Source organism: Natator depressus, chromosome 18, assembly GCF_965152275.1.
Source record: "Natator depressus isolate rNatDep1 chromosome 18, rNatDep2.hap1, whole genome shotgun sequence".
NCBI lineage: Eukaryota > Metazoa > Chordata > Testudines > Cheloniidae > Natator > Natator depressus.
The window spans coordinates 19801824-19814419 of record NC_134251.1 but is presented as its reverse complement, the minus strand read 5'-3'; the positions used below and the strand labels follow the sequence as shown (position 1 = coordinate 19814419).

The following is a 12596-nucleotide window of genomic DNA, read 5'->3' as shown; positions in this document are numbered from 1 at the left end:
GAACATTGCCAAAGAGCCACAGTAATATATCAGTGGCCCCTCATCTGCTACCGGCCTCCAGCGCCTCCCACCCACCGGCAGCCCCACCAATCAGTGCCTCCCCATGCCTCCCGCCCGCTGCAATCAGCTGTTTTGCAGTGCGCAGGAGGCTCTGGTGGGGATGGGGGAGGAGCGAGGGCATGGCAGGCTCGGGATAAGGGGCAGGGGCCTTGGGGGAAGGGGTGGAGTGGTGGCAGGACCTGGGGCAGAGCAAGGGGTTGAGCAGTAAGCACCCCACAGCACACTGGAAAGTTAGCACCTGTAGCTCCAGCCTCAGAGTCAGTGCCTATGCAAGGAGCTGCATATTAACCTCTGAAGAGCCACCCCTGATTTAGAGTATGTACAGATCTTAGGCCTCAGAAATGGGATTTCCCCCTGGAGTATTCCAGTAGTTTAGTTCAGTCCATCTCTACTCTCTTTATCCTGAGAGTACATTCAGATGTCTGAAAGTTGCACAGAGTAACTGATCTCAAAGTGGGGGCGGCACTGTTGCAGAGTCAAGTCTGAAGGGTGGTTTACTTTGAATGACTCGTGATCTACATTGGTGCTCTTTGCATGTCTGTCCTTGTGATTTTCACAATATCCTGAATGGTTAAACCTGGTGATATGGCACTCTCCCCTCCTGTCCTTCATCCATTCCTCAGCTCTGGAGTCCGTGAACAACCAGGAGAAATGCTAAGGTTAGCTACTTTCATGCCCACTTTACTGAATGTTTCTGTTCGTCTTCCCATCTGCAGATGTTGATGAGTGCCAGGTTCACAACGGGGGCTGCCAGCACAGATGTGTGAACACCCTGGGATCCTATTACTGTGAGTGCAAGCCAGGCTTTCGCCTGCACACTGATGGCAGGACCTGCGTTGGTAAGTGGAGGCTTTTGTTCTTTTGAGAGCATCTAATTCTCCTTATCCCTTTTATCCCCCCGTGCAGCATTGCATGGAACACAAACATGGTTTCCTTCTGCCCACCCCTCTTGCTTCCATTGTCCATGCAAGGCAGTGACATGTTGAGAGGACAGAAATCAATTGCTGATTTCTTATAGTGTTTCTTATAGGTTTTTCTGCTTCTGGTCCAGTGGCTATGAGGCATAACATTTTCAAAACCAACCAACCAAAAAATTTACTGTTTTGAATCTCAAACCAACCCCTCCCCAAACATCAAGGTTTCTTGTTAAGTTAATTTGGGTAAAAGGTTCAGGTTAGTCCTTATTTTATCTGAGTTGATTTGCCTATTGCTTCGTGGAATGCACTGTTGTAGCGTAGATGTGTCGAATGAGGCTAATAAGCATAGACTCACAGATACTAAGGTCAGAAGGGACCATTCTGATCATCTAGTCTGACCTCCTGCACAATGCAGGCCACAGAATCTCACCACCCCCTCCTGCAATAAACCTCTCACCTATGTCTGAGCTATTGAAATCCTTAAATCATGGTTTAAAGACTTCAAGGTGCAGAGAATCCTCCAGCAAGTGACCCATGCCCCACGGTACAGAGGAAGGCGAAAAACAGCAAGGGTTTTCATTAATGCTATCATTGTGGCCCTAGTAACCTCAGAACCAACAAGATTAGCTCCATGTGTGCCCTTCTTGGGTTTGAGGCTGACCTCAGTCATTATGTACAGTAATCTGTTCTGAAGGATGTCTAATCCAAAACCAAATATTAGTAAACAGTCTAAAGATGTGGGAGCCAAGTCAAGGGCAGTGAGAAGGCGTTTGTGAGTTGCAGGCCTGTTCATGCTTGGGATGCTGATGAATCCAGCTGGCAGTGGAGAAAGCGTTTTAGAGAAAGAAAAAGGAAACCTGTTGGACTCAGGCAGAGCCATGGTCTATCAGGCAGTATTTCATAAGACGTTCAGTAAGATGCTATCTTACATTGACTGTATGTTGTACCTTTTGCTCGCTAGAAACAAACATGCCTTATATCTGTATACTAACAATATTCCAAAGCTTTCCACGAGGATCTCAAAGCCTCACAACATCTTTGTAGGGGTTCCCACTTATTAGTCAGACATTGCTGATGTAAGGTGACCACCTGTTGGGACAAGAAAGGTGTTTGATCCCCATGGCTCATTCAGTCTTTGGCCTCTGTGCTGAGTGCCAGTAGGGTGCCAGTTTATGCCTAGTGCCTAGTTATCCGCTAGGAATTAGACCCACAGATCAGACTGTAGATGGCAACGACTTTGGTCCAACATGGGCTTTGAACTGATGGCAGGGAGGTGACTGTCTCGTTGTACTGGGTATAGACAAGCCCACCTTCCTGCATTTTGCATGTGTTATGAATGTTTTGAAGATGGAGTTCATAGCATGCATCAGTGTACTTCTTAGCTAATGGGAGGAAGCCTAGGACCAAAAAAGTTTTGAAAAGTGAAAAAGGGACTAGTCATATTTTGAGAAAAGCAAATCTCCTTTGAGTGGGTGAATCAATTTTTTAAACTAGTAACAAATTAATTATACAGCAGCACATCATAGAAGATCCATCCTTGATTTAGGGTCTTAATTTTCTCTCTTGATATTATCAAGTTAGCATATGTGGGAAGTACTGGAGCTTTTGTGCTCCCTGTTATGGTAAGTTTTCCTGAGCCAAGGATTAATGAGTTCTTGGCAAGGAGGAGTAAGTTCCTGGACATGAGGGGATAGTGTTGTGCCAAGGAAACAATCTGAGGTGCCTTCCTCCATTCACGGGTAAGGCTTTTGGGCTGCATTTGATTCATATCCCATCTTTTGGGGAAATTATAGGATGAAATCCTGCAGTTCTGACTGTCTCAGGCAAAGATCCCACTGAAGTCAATGAGAGCTTTCCCTGCTTAAGGATGAAGTCAGGTTTGAGGGATTTGGCTCAAATTGTCTACACACATAGGACCAATTAAACCATAATTTTTATCAGAGAGATGAGAGTTAGTGGAAAGGGTGAAAGTTTAACTGAATGTGGTTAATATACAGCTACAGGGGGTCTTATTGGTTTCATATCTGATGTGATCTAAAAAAGCGATGGGAGAACCTCAAAGAGTTTGCAGGTTCTACTCTTTGCTGAATGTCTCGGGAGTACAAAACGGGGTTGGCAATGTCCACAGAATAGGCTTTCTAGTGAGACTTCAGATACTTCCTTCGGTTTGGAAATTTTGCAAAAACAACCTGCTTTGCGGTAATCTGGCTCTTCCGCTTCCAGACGCAGCCCAGACCCAGAAAGTGTGGCACGTCAGCATCCAGGAGGGCTGTCAAACAAACAAGCACAACATTCACTCTGTTTTGATTCTCTTTGCAAAAGGGAAAATCAGTTGCTTTTGGATCGTTTTCCCCTGCTAGCTCCTGTCCGTGTGGCAGTGAGGCCAGCCAGCATATTTCGCAGCAGCAGCAGGTCTCCTGGGTTCTGGTGCCGTCTGTTGTTTGGGAGAGAAAAGAAAACTTCTCCATAAAACTACAGTTGATCTAAAACCAGAAACATCTGTTGGAATTCTGTATTGCTCTTCAAGAAAAATAAGACTTTATCGCATCCTGCGATCAGCCTTTATCCGCCTGCTACGGTAAATAGGGAAAGAAGTTAGCACAAGAAGTGCTTTCTAACATTCTATATTGCATCCCTAGTTTATTCTGAATTGGTTTATACTTTTAAAAATTGAGGACCCATTTCTCGGTCAGATAGAACTAGTTGGGTCTTTTCTTTCTGTCTTTCTGTCTTTCCAGTCTTTTCCTTTTCTTAGTTTAATGGTCCTAGGATTTAATCAAAGAAAGACAAGCCTCTGGTTAAGAACCCCAGAGAACAAGGTGCATTTTTAGTTGCATATAACATGCATGCACTCTGAGTTCCACACTCGTGGAATACCTCAAAAGTTGCTATCCATATTCTGGAATTAATTGTGTGGTTTGCTAGAAGACTGGAGTTATGGCATTAAATTTGCAGTAGCATGAGAGGAGCCAGAGAAATAGGGAGTTTCATAGTTTTCGCTATATCTTTTCCAAAATGTTTTAGATGTTTTGTGAAACATTTGTAGAGATTTTTAAAGAGTTCTTCAAAAGTTAAAGAAACGTTTCTCCTTCCCTAATGCTCTGAAATCTTTAAAAGGTGCCATATATTTGGCTTCAGTAATCCAATCCAATTCCTAGTTCAGTATGGTTTTCAAACCTAGATCCTAGCTGTTGGTGCTGGCTTTTCTCTCATCCCTGTTTTTTGCATTTCAGAGCACACTCTGCAGTAAACAGGATATATTGCTCCCAACTGTGCATAAACTACACGCAGGACTTCTCTTCTGTGGACTGTTAACATGAGCAGAATGGTGCCCAGTCAGGGACTAAGAGCTGAGTCCACATTCTCAGTGAATTAAAAAATCTTGGATGATCTGTTAGAAATGAAAAAGACCCCAAGACTGTACCCCATGTAATTCTGTCATTCTTCTATTTTATAGGAGACTTTACACATGTGTATCTGTAATTTAAATGCAGAGAGCTTGAGTTTCCCTGCATGTGCACAGCACTCAAGGGTTTTCCCTGCTCGACATAAAGCGCTCCCTGTGTCATATATCGCCACTAAAGAGACAGTGGGGGAGAGAATCAACACCCTGGAAACACAAAAGGCCACATTTTTAAGGGCAGTAAAGGGGTTGGGCTTTTCTGGTGGACCCCAGTTTTTATTGATGCCTGGGTTTTTTGAGTACTTCCCCCTGCCAGAGATCAACTTTCATTTCATGGGATAGGGGAAGGAGGGTCAGCACTGAAGGTCAGCCTGCTGCTAGCTCAGGAATGCACTAGGAATGAGGAGACGGGTTTTAAACAAAAGATGTAAAGGTTTGTATTGAGGAGTTTTCAGAGATAATTAATCTTATTGTAAAATAGCCTTTCCCTGAAGCAGGGAAGTGTGCAGCGGCTTTGCTCTGGAGGGCCAGTAGAGTCTTCAAACCACATTAAGAATGGCTCCTTATTCAGCGCTTGATTCTGGGAAACCCACTGCAGTAATATTCAGGCACACAGTAAAAGGGTCACTCTTGTCCGAGCAGCTACAAAGAACAGTGTTTAGAACAGTGGCACCGTGCTGGATCTGCAGCACTAGGAATCTAGCGGTGGAACTGTGCTGTGAAATAAATTCCCCATCCACCTTTTCCTCTGAGTCCAGTCATGCAGCCACTTGGCTGCTACAGATCCAGGCATGACCTTCTGAGCACATCTGATGAAGTGAGCTGTAGCTCACGAAAGCTTATGCTCAGATAAATTTGTTAGTCTCTAAGGTGCCACAAGTCCTCCTTTTCTTCTTGCAGATACAGACTAACACAGCTGCTACTCTGAAACCTGAGCATATGTAGTATTTCAGACATGGTAGCCGGCAGATGGTTGGTTTCCAGGCCAGTTTCTTCTAACAGTTCTCTCCTTGGCTCCCCCTGCTGGCTGGTGAGCTCAGCCTTGCATGGATCTGAAGATTGCATCTGAAAAAGTGGGTTTTTTTACCCAGGAAAGCTTATGCCCAAATAAATCTGTTAGTCTTTAAGGTGCCACCGGACTCCCTGTTGTTTTTGTGGATACAGACTAACACGGCTACCCCCTGATACTTGAGGTTGGTGTCAGCCTTCTTGCTCTTGCTGCTGCTGTTTTGAATTCACTTTTCCTTTGGGATGTTGTCTATTTGCCATTTTTGCAAATTGTTTGAGTGAATATTTGCATAAGTGGAACAAATTCCTGGGTGTAGGGGATTCTGAGACTTGTCAGGCCAAAGACCGCTTTAAAAAATGTCTAAGAGAGAACTTGTGTGTGTGTATGCCAGTCATGACTGATGTGGCCAACCCCAAATCAGGCCATAAATCTTTTATGCCACACTGCACCATTACATATATCCTATGTACAACATTTATTAACTTACTCTTCCTCCCATGCTACCCACCGTATCCACAACTGTGCACCCCAAAACCCCACCCGCAAATGTACCAACCACATCATGATATTTCTAATGTTGTCAGGGACGCATCCATTTAAATTGGCAGTTCATGGAGTGTCGTGTTGCACGGGAAAAATCCAGTGGCAAAGTGATGGCAGACAGAGACAAGAAGCCAGTGTCTCCCAGTCCATTGCTGTAACCACTTGAACCAATAACCATCCATTTGTACGTATATGCTGCTGTTACATGTGTAAATGTGCAATTTGTTAGGTCACAGAATGGGAATTAAATCCTAAAGTGTGGCTGTTTCTTCTTACTCACTTAACGAAGCATACTACAGAGCGAAAAGTGAACCCTCCCATTTGGAAGCATTAACCTGTCAGTCACAAAGGCCCCCAAAACCAAAAGAAAACATGAGCGATGATCATCATTAACTGGAACATCCAGTTAACTAAAACTGATTTTCCATGGAGTTCCATGAACCTTCTTGCTTTTTTTCTATATGGAAACTTTACTACTTGTATGGAACATCTATGCAAAAAAATTCCAGTGGGAATCCAATCAGGCCTATGCAGGCTGCAAAACTGTTCTGCATTAAAGTTCCCAGGAGGGATTAGCAGTAAGATGCATGGTACTGGAGCTCATCTACTAGAATTAAGGTGTCTCCAATCATTAAACCTGACCTCCCATTATGGGAGGTATTGGGGCAGCTTCTAAAATCTCTGGAGCACAGGGCTGGCAGGACCTGGCATTATTCCAGCATGCCTGCACCTCTGTCACAAAGTACAACTAGAATATGACGTATAATATGAATAGACAGCTTGTAGAACCTCCACACTATATAATTCATAAATTAATGTTTCTAAAAAATACCACCACCGGAACAGCTATAAAGATAGATACAGCATTCCCATTTTAGGATTGATGATTTTTGTCCTTACACACTTTCATGATAGAATAAAGTACAATACTCTCATTTTAACTCTATAATAACATCTGAAACCATTTGTTCACTAGGATCAAAGTTGATAAGAGGGGAGTTTTTCAAAGCTCAGAATGGAATAGAAAAGCTGGGTGTATTTCCATGCGTAGTAAATGGGGTTGTGTTTGTGACTCTGCCTTCCCGTCACTCCTAGGCCTCCGTCTGGCTCCTGCCATGAATGCTTATGCCAGATGAGTGTCTCTATTCCTATGTTTGTTTCTTGGTGGATGGTTTCTACCCCATCAACTTTGTGTTGTGGTTTTTTTGGTACTAGTAGCTGTATCCTATCCAGTCGCTGACTGCACTTTAATAGTCACGAACAGCCAGTGAGCTGCAATGTTGAGAGGTGTTTTGAGTTTGTAGAAGTTACTTAAACATACGATAGTCCAAGCCATCAATTAAAAAAACCAACCCACAGAAAGTACCCCGCATTGTGAACATGAGGCAGCCAAGGGGCACTCTTTCTCCTAAGATTTATTCATTAGGCAAAGTATGTTCCAGGGAACGGTGCAGAGGCTTCCTGTTCCTTCACCACACTCTGATACTTAGACTGATAACACAGTGAAGTCTGGAAAATGCAAGCAATCAAGCCAGTCTTCACTCAGTGGGTCACTTTGCAATAATCCCTGGTCCTTGAACGTGTGCCTGCTTTTTGTGGTGTTTTCGCAAGTACATGAAAGTGGTTCACTCCGCCAGTGCTCAGTCTAGATAAATATTTACCCTGCAAAGTCAGAGACTTTGCTATGACTTGATCTTTGAAATCACATGGTTTTTATTAAACCAACATTCTTGACAAGTATTACAGGGCTGGCTCTTTGAGGGCTGTAGGAAAGTGTGTAGCCTGTAGCAGAACAGACCTTAATTTATTCTTCAGTTTTCTTCTTTTACAAACCCTTCCCCAGTTCTAGCACCATATGGGAAGAGAAAATTTCTCCTGCATAAATGAAAGTCTGCAAGGCCAGGGGTACCTGAAGGTAGAGGAACTATGTGACTGAGTGAAAGAGACAAGGATAAAGACCAGCAGATACACTTCTAATCACATATGGTTGATCCTTTCCAGTGGCAGGCAAACGTCATGATTTGGAATTTGGTTCAGAGCTGCACCCCAAGATTGGATGCTTACGTGTGGACACACATTTAAAGAAGGGCACAGCAAGCTACATTTGTAGATTGCAATTAGGAAATTGAGCATCTAACCAGTGAGGAAATGTTTTCTAATGGTTGTATTAGTTGCTGCCTGCCAAGACATTCAGTGTCTTGTATAATAATAACCACAGTTAAAACCTATTGTAATGAACTGCTTACTATGTGTGGATATGTTGTCTGTACCGCTGCACTCTGGTGGATGGAATCAGAACTTTTCATCGGGTGCCATAGATCTTGTATTGCCTAGTTGCTGAAGGACGTTCTCCCATATTTCAGATATGTAGGAGCTTGTGTTTTTGGAGCAAGAGGATCTGGGTTGCATCCCAGTGACATTCTGAATGACCTGGGCCCAGTAGTGTTGTACTAATCCGGGCAAAACTCCCCTTGAGTTCATGGGATTTTTATCTGTGCAGAGTCTGGAGGATCAGGTCACTTCTTTGAGTGCATGGGCTGCATTTCAGTGTGGGATATCTTTCAGTTGCAGCACAGAAAAGTCTCAGTGCAGCTAAATTCCTGAAGTTATAGAAAATGGATCGTAATGAAACAAAGAATGAATAATAAATGCAGTGGACTCCCTCATATTCCATTCTGCTGAAGGAAACACGGAACATATATTGATTCCTAATGGAGCTCTGAGCTGAGGTACACAGGAGTCTTGCGGTCCAGAGCCACCATCAAGCATGGATATTAACTTTAGGAAGCTGTTGGCAATACTAGTGAGCAGAAATGCGGTGCCAGAGAGTATTTTGGAGACAGAAAGAGTATCTTGCTATGAAGTTTCTAGTTAAAATATGTCAATCAGTGAATCCAATTCTCTGAATGTTTTCCTATCACCACAAAACCCACAAAGCTGTTGATTCATCAACGATACTGACTAAAGCACATCCTGTCTCCAAAACCCCACTAGAGGAGGCTGGTTTGCTGTTAACCCTGAAGGTTCAAAACCTGTTGCAGAACTCACACCACAAATAGAGTAGCACAGGGAGAGGATGAATACTCTTCTAGCTCTTTCTTTGGGTTACTATTACATGTTTGTGATGGATATTCCTATCCTCTCTCATTCTTTTAAATATTCAGGAACTAGAAACCAGGTAAAACATTTTGCTGCTTTCTTTCCCGTATCTTGTGCTCCTGTAGCTGTTTACACCTGTGTACTTTGCACAAGTATAAATGATGAGGCAAGCTGCAAAGCAGAGGAGAATCAGGTCTTTTAGGTTCCTGATACATGTAAAAATGTATTGAAAAGATTTTACAAAGGGAAAGAAAGGAAATAACATAATGAGATGCCCGGCAATTTAATATTTATAGCTGTCTAGGCCAGTGCTTCTCAAGCTGTCTGATGTGGGGGACCGGTAATTTTTTTTCCCAACGTGCGCGCAGACCGGCAGCTGATGGCTCGCGGACCGGCACCACTTTTGAGTAGCACTGGTCTAGGTAACACAGTTACACCTGTTACATTTTGAAATGTATATTTTGGCCTTTTTAGCTCTTTTCCTTCAAGGTTCTCTAAACACTTCAATTTGTGCCTCTCAGCACAGCCTCTTATTAAACCTATTTTATTGATGGGTAAATTGACTCACGGGAGTGTAAATGAATTTGGGGGGATAGCTCAGTGGTTTGAGCATTGGCCTGCTAAACCCAGGGTTGTGAGTTCAATCCTTGAGGGGGCCATTTAGGGATCTGGGGAAAAAATTGGGGATTGGCCCTGCTTTGAGCAGGGGGTTGGACTAGACCTCCTGAGGTCCCTTCCAACCCTGATATTCTATGATTCTAATTAATTTGTGTCACAGTGAGACAGTAGCAGAGTCAGTGGCACTCAGGACTCCTGCCTCCACCCCCCCTGCTCCACCCACTAGGCCACGGGTTCTCAAACTGGGGGTCAGGACCCCTCAGGGGGTTGCAGGGTTATTAGATGGGGGGTCACAAGCTGTCAGCCTCCACCCTAAACCCCGCTTTGCCTCCAGCATTTATAATGGTGTTAAGTATACAAAAAATGTTTTTTAATTTATAAGGGGGGGTCGCACTCAGAGGCTTGCTATGTGAAAGGGGTCACCAGCACAAATGTTTGAGAACCACTGCACTAGGCAGACTCCCTCCCCTAGAAAAATGCTTCTAACTCCCACTCTCACCATATACACTGGACAAAGGGGCCCTAAAAGCTCCAGATACAGCCTGGGGACAATTCCCCTGGTGCGGGAACCGAGGTAGAGAAAGCCACAGCGTGTCTCCTGAAGGCCCCTTTGCAAGCCCTGGCTCAGGTGTTGTGCTAAAGTGCGGGTGAGAGTGGCATGGCAGAGAACGAGTCTCAGCACAATGCTGTGGCGATTCTGTGCCGCATTGCTGCCCATAAGCAGCCAGAGACAGCCCCGGAGGGCTGCCTAAATTCTGCCAGGCTCACTTGAGGCCATGGAACACCCTAGAATTGGGAGGGTGCAAAAGTTGTTAACCCCCCCTCCCCACACACACACACACACACACACACTTTTCTGGGGCTGTGTTATGTGTGTGCTGCTTAGAACAGCACAGGAAAGCACAGAGTCTCACCCTTGCCAACAACTCATTGTGTGATCTGTACCAAGGCTGCAAGAAATTCTTGTACGTTGTCCACATTTTCTGCTGCTGAAATATGACAGCCCAGTGTGAGGCAGCTTCAGTACAGAAGGAAGGGAAAACAAACAGAGATTTCTACTAAAGAAAAGAACATCATCACACTATCCTGAAATTACCTCCTGTCCCGTGCTCAGAAATGGATGGAAAGAGGGGGATGGCAAACATCTTCCAGTTTTTTTACACGGTTTCAGAGCGTGTTTCTTTTTTTCTTCTTTTTTTTGGACTCCATTGCAAAATGAGGTATTTACTGTGAGCCAGTTGCTTTCTTTGGCCTGGGAAACAGAGATGGTCCTTATTAGCAAACAACATATTTCTAGAGATTGTTGGAGCTCAGATTACACAATATATCCCTATTTATGTCATTAAGAGTATGTTAGATGAAGAAATCTCAAGTATACCAGGGATTTATTGGAGTGGATGGAAGGACTGTGTTTTGATGTTTTGTGTGTTGCTTCAGTCCCAATAGTACATGGACTCTTTCAAGTCTCAGTAAACCATCAGCACACCAGCTACTGCCATGGCGTCTCTTACCACGCTCAGCTGCTCTGGTGCAGCTCTCGTGTCTTGCTTTAGACTCTGGCATCTCTTTAGACTGTCAGGTATGGGCCTGTCATCTCACCAGGCCTTAGTCCAGCCCTTCTAGGGAGGGTGCTTCTCCTCCCGTTTTCAGTCTTGGATCTAGTTCTCGCTCTTGCCCAGAGATGACATTGGGCTCCCCTCTGTCATTCCCCAGCCTACAGCCCTGTCTGAACCTCCAGTCTCAGCCCTCTGGCTCAGAGGGCCAGCAAGCATCTCCCTCTGCTGCTCTCAGCCCTCTCTGGCCATGGCTGTCCGACCTGGGGAAGTTTGTAGGTGACCCCTGCACACTGTCTTTCTGCCTTCTGATTTCGCCAGCTTGATCTCTGCCTCCACAGCCCAACTAGGGAACTCTCACCGCTCTCTCCTTCAGTGGCATCCTCTCCCTGCAGCTACCAGCCCAGCTTTGCTCTTCTCCTGAGCTCTCTGCTTCTCTAGATCCCTTGGCTTTTCTGTCTCCCTCTCTGGACTCTGAATTGTCACATGCCTTTGGGCTGTTCCTCATTTATTACTGCCCCGAAGTAGACCTGCCCTGCTTATTGCACCAAACTAGGTTGCACCTGGATTGGAACAGAAGCGCTGGGCCTGATTGCATTTAAGAGGCCAGCTACCCTGTTACAATGTGCTTAACTTTAGGCATATAAATTAAGCACTTGCTTAAGTGCTTTGCTGATTCAAAGCTGAATCAGAATTGCTAAATGGGATACAGAGCAGTCTAAGCAGGTAATCTAAAGAGTGAATGAATGGGAGTGGACGTTGCACTTACCCCTCTACATTCTGAAATTGGTCCCTGGGAGATAGGGACGAGAGACCTTCAAGTGAGATGTACTTCTGACAGCTACTACTGGCATCTGCTCTTCCGAGACTGCAGAGGAACTGCTGCCTGCAACCACAAGGGCTCGGTTTGACTTTCAGCTGCAGTAATGAGCCAGATGCATACATTTGCCAAATGTGACCCTGAGGTGTGCTTCTTTGTCAGTTGGTTCAGTCCATTCTATTATCAGACTAGACATGGCTTTCCGTATGTGGCAAACACTGGCACTGTCCATGGTGTATCTGTGCTGGGGTCAGCTGAGGACCTCGGACTCTAGGGCTCTCAGCCCAGAACCTTTCCCAAACATAAAACTCACTCTAGAAGCAGAGGGGATGGAAATAGTTCGGTCTCTTTTAAAGCTGTGAAATATCATCTGTGGAAAATCTGTCTAGTTTTTCTCTCACAAATCCACATGATACAAAATATGACACTGGGTTTGGCAGCACTGTCACAGAAAGGGTCAGCTAGGGAAAGCATCTGGGGATGGAAATTTGTTTTAGTGTGGCTTTGTAAAGAAAGGGATTAATAATTCAAATCAGTCCAATAATGAGTCTTATTAGCCTTCACTCACTGCTCT

General features: G+C 44.6%; 1 protein-coding gene across 1 annotated transcript in view; it reads left to right on the top strand.

The window, feature by feature from the left end:
- MEGF6 (multiple EGF like domains 6) overlaps positions 1-12596 on the top strand; it is a 248824-nt gene that overhangs the window by 172152 nt on the left and 64076 nt on the right. The window contains exon 6 of the mRNA XM_074934107.1: positions 777-899. Coding sequence (XP_074790208.1) covers positions 777-899 — 123 coding nt within the window. The remainder of the gene's footprint in view (positions 1-776; positions 900-12596) is intronic.